General features: G+C 40.7%; 1 protein-coding gene across 2 annotated transcripts in view; it reads left to right on the top strand.

Moving 5' to 3' along the window:
- Positions 1–21,972, top strand: part of GRM8 (glutamate metabotropic receptor 8) — a 1,729,433-nt gene that overhangs the window by 1,532,403 nt on the left and 175,058 nt on the right. Inside the window, exon 9 of one of the 2 annotated variants that reach the window (XM_073573421.1) lies at positions 8,738–9,673. The exons of the other annotated variant lie outside the window; for it this stretch is intronic. Coding sequence (XP_073429522.1) covers positions 8,738–9,673 — 936 coding nt within the window. The remainder of the gene's footprint in view (positions 1–8,737; positions 9,674–21,972) is intronic. 2 annotated transcript variants of the gene reach the window in all.

The raw sequence follows: 21,972 nt of genomic DNA, 5'->3' as shown, positions 1-21,972 counted from the left end.
TACTCAGCCTTCATAAATCCATTCCCTGTCTTCTGGGCTGTGAAAACTTTGGATGAACATCACTGTGCACAATACATTGTGGTGTCACAAGATCATGACGCCCAAGTGAAGAGCAGCTGCATGTGCGCAATAATACCCGAGGTCTAATGGACCCAGAGGCCCTTGCTCAGAGTAATGAAGGCCAAAGAGAATGTGCGATAGGGAAAGGGAAAAATAATAGGACAGGATGGCGAGCTGGAAAGGTGATAGAACATACAGTTTGAGAGGAGAGGTATTATTAGTTTTTGCAGAGAATAACTTTGCTGCTAATTGAATTTCCCTGTAGAATCCATATGATTTGGCAAATTCAATTTTTACCAGATCCGCTCACCTGTAACAAACTCCACAAAATTTTTTTTTCTTAGATCTACCTACAATAAATGGTCCAGAAAAATGCGAAAAAGCCTATAATGACAATTGTAGCCAAGCTTACATAGCAGAAAATAAATCTTTCCAATCAGATATAGCTCTACTGTACAAACGTTTGCCATCTCTATATCACAACCAACTTAATACCCATTGTATAAAGCAAGGGTCCCCAACCTGTAGCTTGGGAGCCACATGTGGCTCACAGTCCCATGAATTGTGGCTCGTGACTGTCTGCCAGCTTGGTGCGTTAGCTCCAGGTTTAGCAAGCAGGTATGAAGAAAACATCTCAAAATGGTGAATTTTGTGAGTAGCCCTGCACAGAAGTGAAGACCCGGATGCACATATACTGTCTTGGTGTTTAGAGATGTTTTAGGTATGGTACGCTGGCAGATGGTACTACCTGTTAGAGGAGGTTCTTGGGATGTGACAGTGTGTTGGGAGTCCTTGATGGGAGAATACTGAATGGGTGTATTGTGGGAACCCCTGTATCTCAGTGTATTTCTTTAAAGTTATTTATGTGGAAAAGCTTTGGTTATCATTATACCTGTAATGAGGGCTTTGGTTGACACTACGTTGAGGGGGGTGGGAGCTGGATGTGGCTCACGACCCATCAGTGCTGAATGTGGCTCGCGACCCTCTCTCTAAGCTGAATGTGGCTCTCAAGGTCAGAAAAGTTGGGAACCACTGGTATAAAGAGTAGGTCAACTGTAGATTTACTGACAGTACTAGAATTCAGAACAATTATGACTTTTATGTCTCTCCATGTTGAATTCTATTCCTGTGACAACCTATGCCAATAATGCCAATGACTTAATTGACTCACTAATGTAAAATTGTCCTAATTTAATGGTTTGCACTAAGTATATGGTAGTAGACAGTATAGAGTCCATTCTTTGGCTTACTTAGTGGGCACACACCCAGGGATCAAAAAGTTGAAAGGGAATCTGATCTGTCCCCAGATTCCTTCTGTTCAAACCATGGATGGCATCAGTCAGAGCCTGGCTGTGTAATTTCAGCCATGTGTGTTTTACTCTGAAACACTGTGTTATTTCAGAGATGATACATTTTGTGTCCCGATTAGTGTAAGGCAGATCATCATCATCTGCACCCTGCCCTCATCCATTTGAGTGATAGGTCTCAATCTATGCACACACATAGGCAGACAGCAGCCAGTTTTGGAGAGCAGGGCCTGGAGAAGCTGTCGGGGATCAGCTTTAGACTAGTCAGCTGAAACACATAGCCTTCGGCCTCTAGTTCCTTTACTAGCTTGGTATAAACCTATGCAAGCAGTGCATACACACCTTTGGCTACAAACGTATACTCATGGTGCCATATATCTAGCCTTCTGAAACATTTAACTACATGTGCATGAAATCTTTCTGGTAACTGCTTCATGTCATCAATGCTCCTGTTTACTAGTTACGCCTTCATAACCTAACTGCTGGTAATCATTTCTGTATAGTACCTTTGCTATGACATTTTAGATTTATTTGAAATAGTGTAATGACGTCATACTGTCTTTTTGGATGTGCATTTATCTAGCATGTCATTTTTGGGAACAACATTGAATTTTGCTTGAAAAAAATTTAGAAACAAAACAAAAAAGTAGACATTTCACTGTGCATGTCTGTTTTTGCACACATTTTACAAGTCTAATTTGTTAATTTCACTCGCTACAATTATACTGCAGGTTGCTGCTAAATGTTGCTTTTTTTTACATTTATTGTGCCTACCTGCCTAGCATTTCATGCCACAAGCTTTTTGTCAAGGGTTCGATAATTATGGATGAAAAGATAATTATAATTAGAAAGCTACCATAATTATAATGTTGTTCAAAATGTATGGTGAGATAAAAAGTAGCAATGACAATGCGCGAGGTAGTGTAAAATAAAAAAAAGAAATTGGATTAATTCTCTTACAAATACACCCATTCAAGCATATAGTTTGTCTAGCAATGGTCACTTAATAATTTGCTTCATAGATTTGCCACGGTTTGTATTGGTCAAATTATGTTCTAGTTATTATGATAGTGCTATTGATTTCCCAGTTCTTTCCTGTTAATAAATGAGTACATCATAACAAACTGCTACTTTTAAGTTTTACATTAATGGTGAGAAGTTGAGAGCCTTATTCCTTTTAATAAGTGATAAGATTGAAAATCCAATTGAGCCGGTATGTGAATTAATCACGCATGACTTGTTCATTGATGCAGTTCCCATGTAGTAAAATTCCGCCTCATTATATGGTGTCATAAAAATATTAACGTTCCTTGGCAAATATGACAGGTTTTTAAGTAGAGAGAATGAATTTCAGCCAAACATTATCTCATTTCAATTTACTTTACAACATTGTATAGAAATTAGTTGCTGAAACTCAATATTATAGTAAATATATTGTGCCATTATGATTTTGCTCCGTGTCGCCCACTATGTAAACTGAGGAGGAATCCAATAGTATGTCATCTTCTCTTCATGCATTCCCATTACTACTACTTAAAGTACTATAATTTAGGTGAAACTGGATAAAATGTTCTATTCTTTAGTGGAATTTAGCAAACAGTGTTATTCAGTTTGTGATATAGGCAAAGGATGTTGCCAATTAATTATTGCCAGTTTGGTTTACTGTGTTCTTGCGTTTTGTTTTTCAATCATTTCTATTAACTTTTTATCATTCCATTGAAAACGTATATATGTTATATCCATGGTGAAAAGGGGGAAGGGAAAATGAAGGGTGAGGGCAGGAAAGGACAGGTACATTGGTAAAGAACTCTGGTTGGTAAATAGTTCTGGGCATGGTAAAAATACAAAGAAAACATAAAATTAATCACAAATTATCAACAAAATCCCTAATTTGGGAAACTATATACAAAGTTATTAAATACAATAGTCCAATGTTATTTAGTTTACACGTATTACTTGTGTTAGGAAGTATTCTGGATGCAAAACATCAGTAAATTGTCAGGGGAAATGATTAGACCAGTATTTCCATTTTTTTGAACCCTTAAATAGACTGTCATTATTAATTGGAATTCGATTGATTTATGTAAGTTTATTCTTTCTTCTATTACTAAGTAAAAAGGAGGGTCTGTTTTCTTCCAATTAAATGATAGCAACACGTGTGTAATGAGAGGTTTTATTGAAGGGTCTATGTATTCCTTCCCTAATGACAGAAGTGCCATTTGTGGTGACAAGATTAAAGGTTTATTGTTCAATTTGTTAACTAATTTTGAAATTTGCTTCGATAATTTTTGAATTTTAAGACATTCCCAAAGCATGTGTAATAGGCTTCCTTGTAGGCCGCAATTCCTCCAACACAGGGAGAATTGCTTTTATCAATGTGTACAAGTCTTACTGGAGTGAAGTACCATCTGGAAAGGGTTTTAAAATATGTTTCGTGTGGGGACATAGATATATTTGAAGCATAGATCAAACTCATGGCGTCTTCCCAATGCTCCAATGAAAAAGAGGAGTTTAAATCCTTTTCCCACCTGATCATGGATGAGTTCTTATTTAAATGATTGTCCTCATTAAAATGATTATAGATAAATCTGATGCTCCAAAAAATTTTATGGTTAGGATTACATGAGTTTTACTAAAGCTCTAGACACTGATCTATTATTTAGAAGAAAATCCGATACAGACTCTTTAATCATCGTAAAGTATAAAAAAATCCGTTACGTTGAGTTTACTGTATATTTACTTTTGAGGTCTTTCAAAGGGAAGAATTTTTCCCCATCATGAATGTCTTTGATTTTATTTATACCTAATTTTGACCAATGTGGAGGGATTAGTTTGTTGTGCAAAGAGGTGATAAAGGAAAGATCAAAGTTATTTATAAGATTTGAATTTGTTGCATTCCTATTTTTATTTTTAATTGATACTAGCTTCTTCCAGGCTGTAATAATTGCTTGAAAGATTGGATGAGACGGTTCATATTGTGATTTTTTGAAAATACTGTTATAGAGTGTAATACATATATGAGTATTATTGTTTAAATAGAGTTCTTGGCAAGACCAAGCTGATGAGTTTTCCTGATTTAACCAAAAATGACTCTGTTTAACAATATTGGCCCAATAGTAGGCATATTTGGTAAGCCCAATCCTCCATTCGTTTTGCATTTATACAGTGTTTTTGTAGGAGTTCTTGACTTTTTGTTATTCCAGATGAATGAGTTGATTAAATTTTGCACTTTTATAATGTGGGTATTAGGGATTATAAGGGGTAAATTTCTAAATATGTATAAAATTTTCGGGAGAGTGATGGTTTTTATTATCAATGTTCTACCTATCCACGAGAAGTCTTTGTTGGTGAAAAAGAGTATATCCTTTGTTACTGTTTCAATAATAGATTCCATGTTTCTAGTTATTAAGGTGTTGATCTTTTTTGTAATGATTATTCCTAAATATATTAGTTCATCTTCCGCCCATCCAAATTGTGATTCTTCTTTAATTCTTTTTATCTGAACCTCGCTTAGGTTAAACTGCATTATTTTTGATATGTCTCGATTAATTTTAAAGTAAGAGATTTTGGAGAGGTCTTCTAAAATGTGCAGAACTTCTTTAATGGAAGTAACTGGATCTGTGAGAGTGAAAAAATGTCATCTGCAAATAAATTGATTTTTAATTGTCGGGGCCCAACATCAAATCCTTTTATGTTCTTATTATCCCTTTTCTTTTGAGCCAGAGGCTCTATTGCAATAGAAAATAGGAGAGGGGATAGAGGGCAACCCTGTCTGGTCTCATTTGATATCACAATAGAGTTGGATATATGGTTGTTTGCATAAATTTTAGCTGTTGGATTATGGTATAACACCTGAATTGTTGAAATAAATTTATTATTAAAGCCAAACCTTGAAAGTGTAGTCATCAGATAGTCCCAATTAATCCTGTCGAAAGCCTTTTCGGCATCCAAGGCCTGGAATGTTGCAGGAGTTTTTGAAGAGTTAATCGTCTTTATTGTATTGATCAACATTCTTGTTCCTTCAGTTGGTTGTCTGCCTTCCACAAAACCTATCTGATCATTAATGATGATAGAAGGAAGTATAATTTTAAGTGTATTTGCAATGGCTTTAGCATAAATTTTGACATCTGTATTTATTAGAGAAATTGGCCTATAGTTTTTCACACTTTCCAAATCTGCTTTAGGCTTAGGAATCAGGGTTATAGTGGCCCCAAGCATCTCCGCAGGGAAGGAACCTGTAACAGATGCATGATTAAATATTTGAGTAAGATGGGGGGGTGAGGATCTGGTCAAAAGTTTTATAGTACTCATTAATTAGACCATCAGGGCCAGGGGATTTATACGATTTAAGTTGTTTGATTGTGTCTAGTATTTCTTTTTCGCGTTCTTGCGTTTTGTGACATGAGCAAAGTACACCACTAATTAGTGTAATTTTAGTGATATGTATGGCACCTGCAGATTTCCAAGGCTTGGTTCTGTTGCATAGGCTTAATATACAGTTTAAAAAACATATGTAGCTTCGTTGCCCTGTGTTTAAGTCATTTACATTTTTTCATCTGTGACATGGGCAGACACACTACAAATTAATTGTTGATGTTGGTCTTTTGTTCACAAATTTCAAATTTTTGTTTCCATCTTGGACAAAGGCAGAGTGATGTACACTGTTCCTTTAGTTAATTCATCCACTTACATATAGATGTATATAGGAAGAGAAATAATAATGAGGCTTGTGAGTGACATGTTGCTCATGGACCATTTTAACAAAACTGTAAGTTTTGACTCCGCGACCTTCAACAAACTAGTGTCCAGTGTATTGTGAGATTCTATCGAATTCTCAAAATGTGATCATTCCTGCATGGATTGTTTTTTGCAATGCTCAAATATGACTACAGACATTAAAGGGAACCTTCCATCTTTCCCTATATAAAGTAGGTCCAGCATCTTTCAGTCCTCTGTTACAGTATTCTAGTATGCTTTATATATTTTCCCAATCTGCTCTGCAAGGCAAAAAAAAGAGCTTTTATTATACGCACACATATCACAGTCTGGTGCGATGGGCATCTATGGTTTAGATCCAGATCCTCTAATCAGACGATCGCTGTCCTCGTTTCCTGTTTCATGTGCATGAAGCACCCTATATCATACGTACAGTATCCCCAATCTATTCCTTCATATGTGTACTTTTCTTTGCACTTCTTAGAGTGGAGCAAGGCACCTCTGAGAAAGCATCTTGATGTATCACCAATTAAATTATTACTAAAAAAACTTACTTACAAATACACTGCACAACAAATTTCAGGGAAGTTCTTGTCCCCTGAGAAAATTTTATTGTATCTTATAGATTTTGATATGCTGAACACAAATATGTGCTCCAGAAGTCTGCATTACATAAGGTTTTTAAGAAACAACAGTTTATAGTCTACATTTTGACATCCGTGACACTACATACATGTGCATCGATGTCAGCAGCAAAAGCAATTGTTCAAAAGTGTTTTGCAGATGACTTTCATTTATAATCCATGTCAGATGCTTCTCGAATAAGATTCCAACAATAGTCAGCCAGCATTGACGTACTCCACTTTCCCTGGTATCTTTTCTCCATCAGCGCAATGTCTTGGTGAAATCTTTCACAATGTTAATCACTAAAGGCACCAAGATTGGCTGGAAAAAAGTCCAAGTGAGAATGTAGAAAATACATTTTTAGTGACCATATTGCATTTCATCAAATGATATGCTGTGAGCATGTTGTCTATGAGTTGTTCAAAGTCCGGTGCCCTACTGTTGCCAAGGAAGTTGAAGGTCACATCTTTAAAGGCTCTCCATGCCACTTGTTCGGCACCTTGCAAAAGACCATCAAAGCTGCTGTCATTCATTTTAACTCTGATCTGTGGGCCAATAAAAATCCCTTATTTAATCTTTCCATCACTTATACTTGGAAATTTCTGTCACAAGTAAGAAAAGGCTTCTGATTCTTTGTTCATTGCTTTGACAAAATTATTCATAAGCTCAAGTTTAATATGCAAAGGAGGGAGAAATATCTTTGCTGGATTAACGAGAGGATTATGTTTAACATTCTTCTGTCTAGCAACCAGGTTTTTGCAGAGTGGCCAGTCCTTTCAAAAATAGTGCCTTTCTCGTGCCGACTGTCCCTCTCACAAATAAAACAATAATACTTGGTATATCCAAGCTGCAGTCCAAGAAGAAGTGCAACAACTTTTAGATCACACATAAGTTCCAGTTATAATTTCTATAATTAATGTGAGTAAACAGTAACTCCACATTCTCATACGTTTCTTTCATGTGTACGGCATGTCCAATAGGTATAGAAGGATAGATATTCCGTTGTGTAGTAAAACAGCCTTCAGACTTAAAACTGATGAGGCAATGAACAGTCGCCATTCCTTTGGGTCATGTTCGCATCCAAGAGCACCAAACAAAATCAAGACATCGTTGCAAAAGGTTAAACTGTCGACATGGTTGAAAAATTGATTAAGGTCTTCTTGACGACTGCGAAAAACAGAAACTCTAGTTCCTGGTAATAACAGATTCCATTCTTGTAGCTTTGATCCCAATAATTCTGCCTGCCTCTTTGACAATTTCAAATCTCTGACCAAGTCACTCAAATCAGCTTGACTGAACAGATGCGGCTAAGATGTAGAAGGCTCAAAGTCTGGGTCTGCAGCAGTTTCATTTTCCACTGACATTGTTAGTTCATCTTCGTCGTCCTCCATTGTCCATACTTTGGGCAGCTTTGGAACATGAAGACTTTCATCATGTGGCACTGGTCTTATGGCTGAAGGAAGATTAGGATATTCCATTTATTTCTTGTTCTTTGCTGAATATCCTGCTACATTTGTAAGGCAGAAGTAGCAATCTGCTCTCTCCATATCATTGGGACAGCGAACGGCATTGAAGGTCATGTTCCATTCAGCCATGCCCTAAGTATGTCAGTATTGTCTTTTGATTCCTCCCCTGCCCAGGAGATGTGGTATGCTCTGTACACAGTCAGTCTAATGATTAACTGCGCTTGCGCAGAATTCGCATTATAAGTGCTTGCATATGTGTAGATCAGCGATTTATGTTATTTCAGTGGAAAATTCAGAATATACTATATCAGAAAAAGTTCATATGAGTTTTTAGAATTATAACAGAATATTATAATGTTTCATATAATTTCTCAAAAAACGTTACATGATAGGAAAAATCTGAAGTCATTTCTGATATCAGCATGAAAAAATCTATCAGGAGCATACAAAATTGACTGAGGGCTAAAACCTTGGTAACACAGTGTTATATGACTTTATTGCATTTTCAGATTAGTAATGTGAAATGAATAAGTAGCCATAGTTATATATGTTTAATCTTTTCAGGTTGAAGATATGCAGTGGACAAGCAGAGAACATACACAGCCAGCATCCATGTGTAGCCTGCCGTGCAAACCAGGAGAAAGGAAGAAAACTGTAAAAGGAGTTCCATGCTGTTGGAATTGTGAGAGATGTGAAGGCTATCATTACCAGGCAGACGAGTTGACCTGTGAACTATGTCCTTTAGATCAAAGGCCAAATTCAAACCGCACTGGCTGCACACTAATCCCTATTATCAAACTTGAGTGGCACTCTCCTTGGGCCGTAGTACCTGTTTTCATCGCCATTATGGGAATAGTGGCCACAACATTTGTAATAGTCACATTTGTACGATACAATGATACACCCATTGTGAGAGCATCTGGGCGGGAGCTGAGCTATGTGTTATTGACTGGGATTTTTTTGTGCTATTCAATCACATTTTTAATGATTGGAACTCCAGATATGGTAGTTTGTTCAATGAGACGTATATTCTTGGGGCTAGGCATGTGCTTCAGCTATGCTGCATTGCTCACAAAAACCAACAGGATTCATCGAATATTTGAGCAAGGAAAGAAATCAGTGACTGCCCCAAAGTGTATAAGCCCAGCTTCACAGCTAGTCATTACTTTCAGCCTTATATCTGTTCAATTGCTTGGAGTTTTCATATGGTTTATAGTAGATCCTCCACATATCATAGTAGACTATGGAGAGCAAAGAACACCAGACCCAGAGAATGCCCGTGGTGTTCTTAAGTGTGACATTTCAGAACTTTCATTAATCTGTTCCCTAGGATACAGTATTCTACTGATGGTTACATGTACTGTTTATGCCATTAAAACTAGAGGAGTGCCAGAAACCTTCAATGAAGCCAAACCCATTGGATTTACAATGTACACAACCTGCATCATTTGGTTAGCTTTTATTCCAATATTTTTTGGAACAGCACAATCAGCAGAAAGGGTAAGTAGAAGGATCAGTAAAAATGTTTCTTCAAACCATAGAAATATTAGAAAATGATCATCTTCTACACTTGATACTGTATGGGTAGATTTCAATATCAGCATGCTAATAATATGTAATATGCCTTGGGAATGTCTGATACTTATTTTGCACTTGAAAGTGTACCTAATGTAATTTTCTACCATATTTTAAGCATAATTAAACATTTCATCACAGCTAGAGTAACCACAGGGACCCCCATTGTTCCTTAGGGAAAAGCTTTTAAATATCCCATTACAATGAAGCATACAAAAGTACTTTAAGATTTTATGGAGCCAGGTCTCAATCACTCATGTTCTGTCAGTCAGCAACTATGAATAGGATAAAGTGATATAGTCTAACACTCTTGTTTGGGATGAGTTGTGGAGTGCTTGTCATATAATCCTTTTCAGATATGCTGAGTGGCTGAAAGGGATCATGATATACATTCATAAAAAAATAAAATAAAGTAAGCACAACTTTTAGGCCGGAGTCATATAAAAAAAATCGCTGCAATGTTGTTCCAAGAAAGTAGGACAAGTGTCATGTGATTACAATGCGATTTTTGTCACCTAGCAACCGTAGGACATTCGTATGACATGCGTATGCAATCGCTATGCAATGTATTTTTAACATCATCTTTTAGATTCTGTAATTCTCTATGCAATTTAAAGCTAGCTAGCAAACTAAGCAATCTTATATACAAATTAGATAGACAGAATATATAGCTATCCCATAGACGTTTAATTTGACAAGTTCCTTACATATAATAAACTTGTAACATTTAGTGCCTTCCATGTGGCACTAAAGAGCGTTTAGCTTTATTTAAACTATTAAATAAATTAATAATTTAAACAAAAAAAACAGTCAAAGTAAAGCAGACAGCGTCATGCTTATATTATCACACTGGGAAGGTCCCTGGTTATTTGGTCGTTCACAACCTAAAAATACAAGCCTGCATCTGTCCCAGATTTGGCACATCACATGATATGTGCCAATTCTGGTGCTTTGCCCAGCTCTTCCTGATTGCCCTGGTGCCATAGCAATCGTGCTGATGGTAATTGGAATTAGGTTTGATGACAGCTGTGATTTGCCAAAAATCACACCTGCCACCAACCCCTGGAGTTAGTAATGGAGAGGTGTGTATCAGACACCCCCATTACTAAACCAGTATTTAAAAATAGAAAGAAACACACAAAAAAAAGTTTATTTGAATAAACACTCCCCCACACATTTGCTGGTTCACCAATTGTTTTTTTAAAAAAAGCCATGCAGGTCCTTCATAGTCCAGGAAATTCAGTGTGGTTCACCAAATCTGCCGTAGTCCATAAATGGATACCTGAAACACATAAAAAGGGAGAAACTAAGCAATGCACTCTAACTCATTCACCAATTTATTCCCAAAAATATTGACACTCAGACCAGATGTAATTGACGGCGACTGTGAATAGCAGAAACAATACTACCATTCACAGGCGCCAGGTACTGATGTCACCGCTAATCAAGTTGCAAGCTCCTGTAAAACTCTATGTCATGATGCCCTATATGAAACTCCAAGTGGGCACTGCCACTGCCAAACTGGTGATGCTGAATGATGTTGCAGGCATCATAATGTTCTCCATGGCATCTCCAGACTCTGTTACATATGATTAGTGTGAACCTGTTCTTCTTCAATGAAGAGCAGAGGGCATCAATGTGTAATCTGACAATCTTGGTGAACTCTGGCAAATGACAATCGCTGTGTGTTGAGCTGTAAGCACAAAATTCACTTGTGGATATTGGACCCTCAAACCACCTTGATGGAGTCTGTTTCTGACAATTTGGGCAGACACATGGATGTTTGTGGCCTGTTGGAGGTTATTTCGCAGGTCTCTGGCACTGCTCCTCCTGTTCCTCCTTGCATAAAGGAGGAGGTAGTGGTTCTGCTGCTGGGTTGCTGCCCTCCTACGCCCCTAAAAGTCTCCTGGTGTACTGTCCTGTCTCCTGGTTTCTGCTCCATGCTTTGGACACAGTGCTGACAGACACAACTACCCTTCTTGCCACAGCTCACATTGATATGCCATCCTGAATGAGCTGCACTACCTGAGCAATGTCTGTGGGTTGCTAATGTACTTCTAGGGGTGAGGGCAATGACAAAATGCAAAATTGACCAAAACAGCCAAAAAGGATGATAACAAAGAAGTGGTCTGTTGTCAACACCTGCAGAACCACTCCTTTATAGGGGTTCTGTTGATAATTGCCTATCATTTCTACTTGTTGTCTGTTCCATTTGCACAACAGCAAGAGAAATTGATTCACAATCACTGTTTCTTTCTTAATTGGACAGTTTGATTTCACAGAAGTGTGATTGACTTGGAGTTACATTGTGTTGTTTAAGTGTTCCCGTTATTTTTTGAGCAGTGTATATTTGAGATATGTCTACAAGAGAGTTTCAGTTATTGCGGTGTACTTTACATGAATAAAGCCAGCTGCCAAACAGTTGTTTCTGCCGTATACCTTACTCTAAAGAGTCTGGATGCAATGCAGTTTAATAATTAAGGGCACATCAAAGGCAATAGTCAGTGAATGAATCTGTAGGCGTTCTATTGATCCAAGTATGAAAATAATGAGCAAAGCGGAAGCGAGATCTTGACAAAATGTCAGTTGCCGTAATATATTTCAGTGATCGTTTATACTTTGCTACAACTTTTATTTCCAATGCCTTGGCTTAGAAAGAATAGTTTCCATCTATTATTTTTGTAGAGTTTATTCAATGTTGCTTTGAATTTGCTGAATAACAGTATTTCGCTTTTAACAATTACATTTTACATTCATCTATACATGAATAAGAAAATTATATAATAAAACTTCAAAATGGTCTTCCTTCCTCTAGTAATTTTCTAATAATTTCTGATTATGTATCAAATTATAGGTTTTCTATTTTTCCTGCGTATTATGTTTAATCATGCTGGACTTGCTTATCGCCTTCCTGCTCTAGGACATAATAGTACATCCTACGCCGGATAGAGTAGGGTCCGGAGCTGAACATACACCATACCCTGCAGATGTCAACTGTTTTATACAGCTAGCATCTGTCTGTAACAACAGCATCCAGAGTTTGTGCCAATCGATGTTTAACCATTTAAATGCTGCTGTCAATGATTGGTAGTGGCATTTAATGATTATCATATGTCCCAATAAAGTGATACTAGTGTGCTTATGAGTTGTCATGGCTGTCAGGGACCAGCTGAAGGTACTCATGAATGCAATGTTAGGGTATGTGAACACAATTTAAAGGGAATCTGTCACCTTTTTTTTTGGACTATCAGCTGCCGGCATTGACATTGGGAGCTTATCTATAGCATGCTGTAATGCTGTAGATAAGCCCCGATGTAACCTGAAAGATAAGAAAAACACGTTAGATTATACTCACCGGAGGGGGCGGTCTGGTCCGATTGGTGTCGTGGTCCGGTCCAAAGCCTCCCATCTTCATACAATGCTGTCCTCTTCTTCCCTTCTTGTAGTAGCTTCGGCGCAGGTGCACTGCTCTGCCCTGTTGAGGGCAGAGCAGAGCCCTGCAGTGTGCAGGTGCCAGACCTCTCCCGACGCCTGCGCACTGCAAGACTTTGCTCTGCCCTCAATAGGGCAGAGCAGTGCGCCTGCGCCAGAGCCACTACAGGAAGGGAGGAAGAGGATGGCATTGTATGAAGATGGGAGGCGTCGGACCGGACTGCGACACCCATCGGATCGGACCGCCCCCTCCGGTCAGTATAATCTAGCGTGTTTTTCTTATATTTCAGGTTACATTGGGGGCTTACCTACAGCATTACAGAATGCTGTAGATAAGCCCCTGATGTCAATGCCGGCAGCTCATAGGCAAAAAAGGGTGACAGATTCCCTTTAAAGTTGCTGCGGGTTTGACGCTGTGTATCTATGCAGCGTCAAACCAGCAACATCCAGCTGTTACAGCATAGTGGATGGGATTTCAAGAACTCCCATGTCCACGATGCGTCCACAGGTGCCCGCGGATCACAAGCGGAGACTGAAATGCGGAGTGTCTTTCCAGACCGCAGCATGTTAATTTACAAATTACATCAATAGAATGTATTGAATTCTGTAAATCTGCATGGTTCAGTGAACACATGCGGATTTTCTTGCTTCCAATAGAAGGCAGTGCTTTGGACCCAGCGAACAAACGCTGCTTCCAAAGAGCTGCTAGTTCCAGATCGTGGGGACCCAGCCTTAGTCCTCCTGTGAAAGCCAACCTATGACTGAACTTCATAGGAGAATGTTATTTTCACTTTATTACTAAAATACTATTGTACTCCAGTATATACATAGAAAAAACAATCAAAGTCAAGTTCAAGACTACTAAAAAATTTTAAAAAAGTGAAAGATGAAAAAAGAAGATAAAAAAACATAAAAACAATTTTAAGATTTATGTTCTCACTATGAGTTTTGGATTAATTTTTGACACTGCCAATTTTTTGCTACATCAAAATCCCAGCGTCTTACAGTTTTAGCAAAGTGGATGTTATTTATAGAAATCTCATGCCCACTAAGCATTTTTTACTGATCATAAACTGACGTGCAGTGCATGTTTCGAATCAGTGACATGTCAATCTGTCATGTGGGTATGCTGAATTTTATTTGCCAAAGGCTTGCATTAGATTTGGGAAATCTGCAGGTAAACAACGCACATGCGTTTTTCTAGGAAAAATGCACAAAAAATGCATGCAATCCGCACATGACTATATCAGTAAGGTTTTGTCAAAGACAAATTCCAGGAAGTATCAAAAATTAAGTAGCTTTATTTAAAACATGACGTACCAAAACAGACAAAAATTCAGCATCAAAAGCGACATAAAATCGCATGTAAAGAAATGCACTCAAAAACTCAATGAAAAAATTGCAAGTAATATAATTTACTTAATAGATGCAGAAATGGTGCAGAAATTCTGCAACATTAAAAACTCAGAAAAGCTCATCATGGGAATACAGCCTAAAAGTCTAAGAAATTTGAAAACCTTACTTTTCCTCTTTTAAAATCAAGAAAATAACAAATAAGTTTATTCAGCATCGCTATGTCTATAAAAGTCCGATTTGTCAAACTATAAAATGAATCAACCCATATGGTAAATTCTGTAAAGAGAAAAATAATCTGTATTCTAGAATTATGGTTTCAGTGATTTTTTTTTACCATTTAACATCATTTGGATTATTTTTTCTTGTTTCCAGTACAATTTTTACAATACAGTACTGTGTTTCAAACTTTCAACTCATCTAGCAAAAAACGAGCTCACAAATGGGTATGTTAATGAAAAAATATAAAAGTTATGCCTCTTGGTAGAATGTGTGGAAAAACCTAAAGTGGAAAAAAGGGAAAAATGGCCACTGTGGGAAGGGGTTAAAGTGACTTTTTAGTCACAAACTAGTAATACCTGAGTAAATAGAGGAAGGTACCGTGCTCACAGGACGATTCAGTAATGATAAAAGTGAAAGTGAAAGTAAACATCCTGACTTTCACACTAGAGTTGAGCGAAACGGGTCGAAAAATTTCAAAAGTCGCCGACTTTTGGCAAAGTCGGGTTTCATGAAACGAAACCCGACCCTAGGATGAGGTCGGCCACGAGGTCGGCGACTTGCGCGCCAAAGTCGCGTTTCAAAAGTTTGTTTTGCGCTCTTTTTCAGCCAATCAGGATCCACGGACACTGTGGGCAACGTGATGACATAGGCACGGGTCACCACCATCTTTCAGAAGGGCATGCAAGTGATTGGCTTGCTTTGGGGGGCGTCACAGGGGGTATAAAAGGGTGTGCACGCCGACCGCCATGTTACTCATGCTGATCTCAGAATAGGGAGAGCTGCTGCTGCTGCTGCTGATTTTGTAGGGAGAGCGTTAGGCAGGGAAGAAGACACCAAAAACTGCTTCTGCTGCTAGAGATTTTGCCTGTACAACACACCAGTCACTGTGTGTGCAGTGCAAGGGGAGGCTATATAGTGGTGTATCAGTGGTGTTGGTTGTTGGGCTGCCTTCTAAGGCTTCCTGACATTCCTGCATTGCTGTTTACCCACTGCTCCGCAAACTGCTTTTTTAAAAGCAATCCCAATTTTTTTTTTTGTCCTGCTGAGAAGAAAAAAAAACTGCTTCTGCTGCTAGCGATTTTGCCTGTACAACACATCAGTCACTGTGTGTGCACTGCAAGGGGAGGCTATATAGTGGTGTATCAGTGGTGTTGGTTGTTGCTGCCTTCTAAGGCTTCCTGACATTCCTGCATTGCTGTTTACCCACTGCTCCGCAAACTGCTTTTTTAAAAGCAATCCCAATTTTTTTTTTTGTCCTGCTGAGAAGAAAAAAAAACTGCTTCTGCTGCTAGCGATTTTGCCTGTACAACACATTAGTCACTGTGTGTGCAGTGCAAGGGGAGGCTATATAGTGGTGTATCAGTGGTGTTGGTTGTTGGGCTGCCTTCTAAGGCTTCCTGACATTCCTGCATTGCTGTTTACCCACTGCTCCGCAAACTGCTTTTTTAAAAGCAATCCCAATTTTTTTTTTTGTCCTGCTGAGGTACGGAGCGTGCATTTTTTCACACCATACAGCGGTGTACGCTCCTCACACAGTACCGTGTAACGGCTGTTATCACAGCCACAGTGAAGCTATCAGTGTGTCACTCTGTGAGAATAAAACGAGGACATGTTCCGTTCTTACAGACCTGCACTCTAGGGAGATTCCTATTCTGCCCAATTCTACATACACCTTGTAGTTTGTGATACACTAGCCAATTTCTGCCTGTGACATAGCGCTGTGAAATTCAGTGGGCCTCACACAATCCATAAGTGTCCAGTGTCCACAAGTGTGTGCAGAAATTCAAAATCTCCCTTATCCTCTAGTCACTTTGGTCACAGCTGTGCCATCGAGCCTGTGACAGAGCGCTCAGATATCAGTGGGCCTCACACAATCCAAAAGTGTCCAGTGTCCACAAGTGTCTGCTGAAATTCAAAATCTCACTTATCCTCTAGTCACTTTTGTCACAGCTGTGCCATCGAGCCTGTGACATAGCGCTCAGATATCAGTGGGCCTCACACAATCCAAAAGTGTCCAGTGTCCACAAGTGTCTGCAGAAATTCAAAATCTCCCTTATCCTCTCGTCAATTTTGTCACAGCTGTGCCATCGAGCCTGTCTCATAGCGCTCAGATATTCATTGGGCCTCACACAATCCAAAATTGTCCAGTGTCCACAAGTGTCTGCTGAAATTCAAAATCTCACTTATCCTCTAGTCACTTTGGTCACAGCTGTGCCATCGAGCCTGTCACATAGCGCTCAGTATTCATTGGGCCTCACACAATCCAAAAGTGTCCAGTGTCCACAAGTGTGTGCAGAAATTCAAAATCTCCCTTATCCTCTAGTCACTTTGGTCACAGCTGTGCCATCGAGCCTGTGACAGAGCGCTCAGATATTCAGTGGGCCTCACACAATCCAAAAGTGTCCAGTGTCCACAAGTGTCTGCAGAAATTCAAAATCTCCCTTATCCTCTCGTCACTTTTGTCACAGCTGTGCCATCGAGCCTGTCACATAGCGCTCAGATATTCATTGGGCCTCACACAATCCAAAAGTGTCCAGTGTCCACAAGTGTCTGCTGAAATTCAAAATCTCACTTATTCTCTCGTCACTTTTGTCACAGCTGTGCCATCGAGCCTGTCACATAGCGCTCAGATATTCATTGGGCCTCACACAATCCAAAAGTGTCCAGTGTCCACAAGTGTCTGCTGAATTTCAAAATCTCCCTTATCCTCTAGTCACTTTTGTCACAGCTGTGCCATCGAGCCTGTGACATAGCGCGCAGATATCAGTGGGCCTCACACAATCCAAAAGTGTCCAGTGTCCACAAGTGTGTGCAGAAATTCAAAATCTCCCTTATCCTCTAGTCACTTTGGTCACAGCTGTGCAATCGGGCCTGTCACATAGCGCTCAGATATTCATTGGGCCTCACACAATCCAAAAGTGTCCAGTGTCCACAAGTGTCTGCTGAAATTCAAAATCTCACTTATCCTCTCGTCACTTTTGTCACAGCTGTGCCATCGAGCCTGTCACATAGCGCTCAGATATTCATTGGGCCTCACACAATCCAAAAGTGTCCAGTGTCCACAAGTGTCTGCTGAAATTCAAAATCTCACTTATCCTCTCGTCACTTTTGTCACAGCTGTGCCATCGAGCCTGTCACATAGCGCTCAGATATTCATTGGGCCTCACACAATCCAAAAGTGTCCAGTGTCCACAAGTGTCTGCTGAAATTCAAAATCTCCCTTATCCTCTAGTCACTTTTGTCACAGCTGTGCGATCGAGCCTGTGACATAGCGCGCAGATATCAGTGGGCCTCACACAATCCAAAAGTGTCCAGTGTCCACAAGTGTGTGCAGAAATTCAAAATCTCCCTTATCCTCTAGTCACTTTGGTCACAGCTGTGCCATCGAGCCTGTCACATAGCGCTCAGATATTCATTGGGCCTCACACAATCCAAAAGTGTCCAGTGTCCACAAGTGTCTGCTGAAATTCAAAATCTCCCTTATCCTCTAGTCACTTTTGTCACAGCTGTGCCATCGAGCCTGTGACATAGCGCGCAGATATCAGTGGGCCTCACACAATCCAAAAGTGTCCAGTGTCCACAAGTGTGTGCAGAAATTCAAAATCTCCCTTATCCTCTATTTTGATACAGGAAAGATGTATATCTTTGTACCGTGTTCATCGTCACACAATAAGAGAAAAAAGAATGGATCTACCTGTGGCAAAACATTTCTGTATCCCTGATCACAGCAGCGTGGATATGAAATTACTGGTATTGAAAGGTAACTTCAATTCTCAGAGAGAGAGACGAGTTTGGGAGTACAAATTTATGACGACCTTTGACACTCTCAGTGCTGGAATGAATGTGTCGCATGGATTTATGTCTTTTTACATCAATTAAGGAATTTCCTTTTAAAACCGTGTGGGGGCATCGCAACACAGAACTAGACCCCAATCAGAGGACCATAAAACATCCGGACTCCTTATCTATGAACTGGTCCAATGTTTATATTTATGTTTCTCCCTCTCCCATATTGATAGTTCTGCTTCACGTCACTTGTCTTATCTATTGCATTTTTTCTAGGCTGTATTGTGCATAAATATGTGACTTCAGATTTTGTATTAGTCTAGCCTGATGAAGAGACCTGAGTAGTCTCGAAAGCTTGCAATGTGTTACCATCTTTTCAGTTAGCCATTAAAAGGTATCAACTACTGAGGACTCTCAATCCTGAATATTTTTCCTTATCCTCTAGTCACTTTGGTCACAGCTGTGCCATCGAGCCTGTGACAGAGCGCTCAGATATTCAGTGGGCCTCACACAATCCAAAAGTGTCCAGTGTCCACAAGTGTGTGCAGAAATTCAAAATCTCCCTTATCCTCTAGTCACTTTTGTCACAGCTGTGCCATCGAGAGTGTGACAGAGCACTCAGATATTCAGTGGGCCTCACACAATCCAAAAGTGTCCAGTGTCCACAAGTGTCTGCAGAAATTCAAAATCTCCCTTATCCTCTAGTCACTTTGGTCACAGCTGTGCCATCGAGCCTGTGACAGAGCGCTCAGATATTCAGTGGGCCTCACACAATCCAAAAGTGTCCAGTGTCCACAAGTGTCTGCAGAAATTCAAAATCTCCCCTGTCCTATAGACACCTTGTACCTTGTTTTACATTACTATGTAGTTTGTTGGATTTTGTCTACATTTCTACCAAAAATGAGGAAGGCTGGTGGAAGAGGCCGTGGAATTGGGCGGGGGTTGGCAGCTTGTAATGATGGTGTTGGTGGTGGATCTGATGGTAGTGGCAAGAGCAAAATAGGACCGAATGCAGGAGGTGTTGAGCCTGCGTCATCGTCTGGCTACATAAGGCCTCGAACACTTAGTTTTCTAGGAGTTGGCAAACCGCTTTTAAAGCCAGAGCATCAGGAAAAAGTTTTGTCTTACATTGCTGACTCCAGCTCTATCGCCTCCTCTTCTTCAGTTGTAAAAAGTAAAAGCACTGAGTCGTCATTGGAGGCTCATGTTCATGAACCACACCTTTCCTTGTGTCCTTCACCCCAACCAAGATTGAAGGATGACGCAGGCCATACTACTGATTACTCCATGGAGCTGTTTTCACATACCATGCCTGGATTATCAAGTGAAATGGTGAATTACCCAGGCCAAGATGAATCTGACATGGAGTGCACTGATGCATAGCCGCTGATGGATGATTCTGCTGGTACATTCACTCAGAGCACTACATTGTCCTCGCAGTGTACAGAGCCAGATTCTGACCCTGATGAGACTCAGGTGCCCTTTCCCGCACACTATACCACCATACACGGTGACACAGAGGAAGGTGCACATGACATAGAAGAGGAGGTGATGGATGACCCAGTTGTTGACCCAGATTGGCATCCATTGGGGGAAGAGGGTGCTGCTTCCAATAGCTCAGATGAGGAGCATCCACAGCAGACATCGACATCGCATCAGCTGTTATCTGGCAGGCCCGGAGCACTCCAAAGACAGGTTCCAAACATCAAAAGAGCTGCTGGACAGCTTGTCCAGAGGGTCAAAAGATCACAGTGTGCTAGGCCGCAAAATGTCTGCCAAAGTAGGAAGAGTGCAGTGTGGCACTTTTTTGAACAAAATCCTCATGATCAGGCCAAGGTTATCTGTAAGAAGTGCGCAAAGACCTTTAGCCGAGGGAAAAATCTGAAAAATTTGAATACCAGTTGCATGCTTAGACATTTAACCAGCATGCACTTGCAAGCGTGGACACAACACCAAACCTCAAGCGCCACATGTGCAACTGATCACAACGAAGGTAGTCAGCAACGCTACATTGTTTCCCCCACTGTAAGCCCACCGGTTAGCACAGCAGCAAATGTTGAGGTGTCGTTGCAAGGCCACAGCAGTCAGGGAATCCCACTGTTATATCAACGAAAGACTGATTCTAGGCCATCAGAAAGAACACCAACTCCATCACCATCATCAACCCTCTCTCAGTCCGCCCTGTCCACCGCTACTTCCACCATATGCAGCTCTCAAGTCCAGTTCACCCTCCCAGACACTATGAGTAGGTCAAGAAAGTACTCAGTCTCTCATCCGCGTACACTGGGTTTGAACGCCCACATTGCCAAACTAATCTCGTTTGAGATGATGCCCTTTCGGTTGGTGGAAAGCGCAGCTTTCCGCGAACTCATGGCCTATACAGTACCACGCTATGACCTACCCAGTCGCCACTTCTTCTCTAGCAAAGCCATCCCAGCCCTCCACCATCATGTGAAAGACCGCATTGTCCATGCACTCAAGCAGTCAGTGAGCGGAAAGGTGCACCTCACAACTGATGCAAGGTCCAGTCGCCATGGCAAGAGCCGTTACGTGTCCATCACTGCGCACTGGGTTAATGTGGTGGATGCAGGGTCCACAGGGGACAGCGGTGGTGGGACAGTGCTGCCTAGCCCACGGTATAGGAAACAGTTGGCTGTAGGCATTCGACCCTCCTCCTCCTCCTCCAGAAGCGAAAGCTCGTCCACAGAGCGCAGTCGTACGAGCACTCCATCTGCAGCTGCCACTGTTGCACATGAGGTGTCCCCCTATCAAGCAGCTAGTGGAAAGCGTCAGCAGGCAGTGTTGCAGATGATGTGTTTGGGCGACAGACACACCGCCGAGGTGCTGGCCGAGTACTTTCAGCGACAAACTGAGTCATGGCTGGGCAGTGTACATCTTGAGGCAGGCAAGGTAGTTAGTGATAACGGGCGTAATTTTGTGGCAGCCATAGCCCTTTCAAAACTCAGCCACATACCTTGCTTGGCTCACACCTTGAACCTGGTGGTGCAGTGCTTCCTCAAAAATTATCCGGAGTTAACAGCCCTGCTCCAGAAGGTGCGAAGACTGTGCGCGCACATCCGCCGGTCGCCTGTACACTCCGTTCGTATGCAGAAGCTGCAGCGATTGCTCCACCTTCCCAACCACCGCCTCATTATCGACATTGCAACAAGGTGGAACTCCACCCTGCACATGGTGGAGCGGCTGTGCGAGCAGAGGCAGGCCATAATGCATTTGTGGGAGGATACACGGCCAGGCACTTTGAGAGCAGACATGGAGTTGCCTGGTGTGCAGTGGTCGAAGCTGAAAGACCTCTGTAAAGTCCTTCAGTGTTTTGAGGAATGCACACGGCTGGTAAGTGCAGACGACGCCATCCTAAGCATGAGCATCCCACTTATGCGTCTGCTCATGCAAACTTTGACGCACCTTAAGGA

Source organism: Dendrobates tinctorius, unplaced genomic scaffold (assembly GCF_039654945.1).
Source record: "Dendrobates tinctorius isolate UK_male_01 unplaced genomic scaffold, ASM3965494v1 ptg000035l, whole genome shotgun sequence".
Lineage (NCBI taxonomy): Eukaryota > Metazoa > Chordata > Amphibia > Anura > Dendrobatidae > Dendrobates > Dendrobates tinctorius.
The sequence above is the reverse complement of the archived record's forward strand: the minus strand, read 5'-3'. Positions and strand labels throughout refer to the sequence as shown.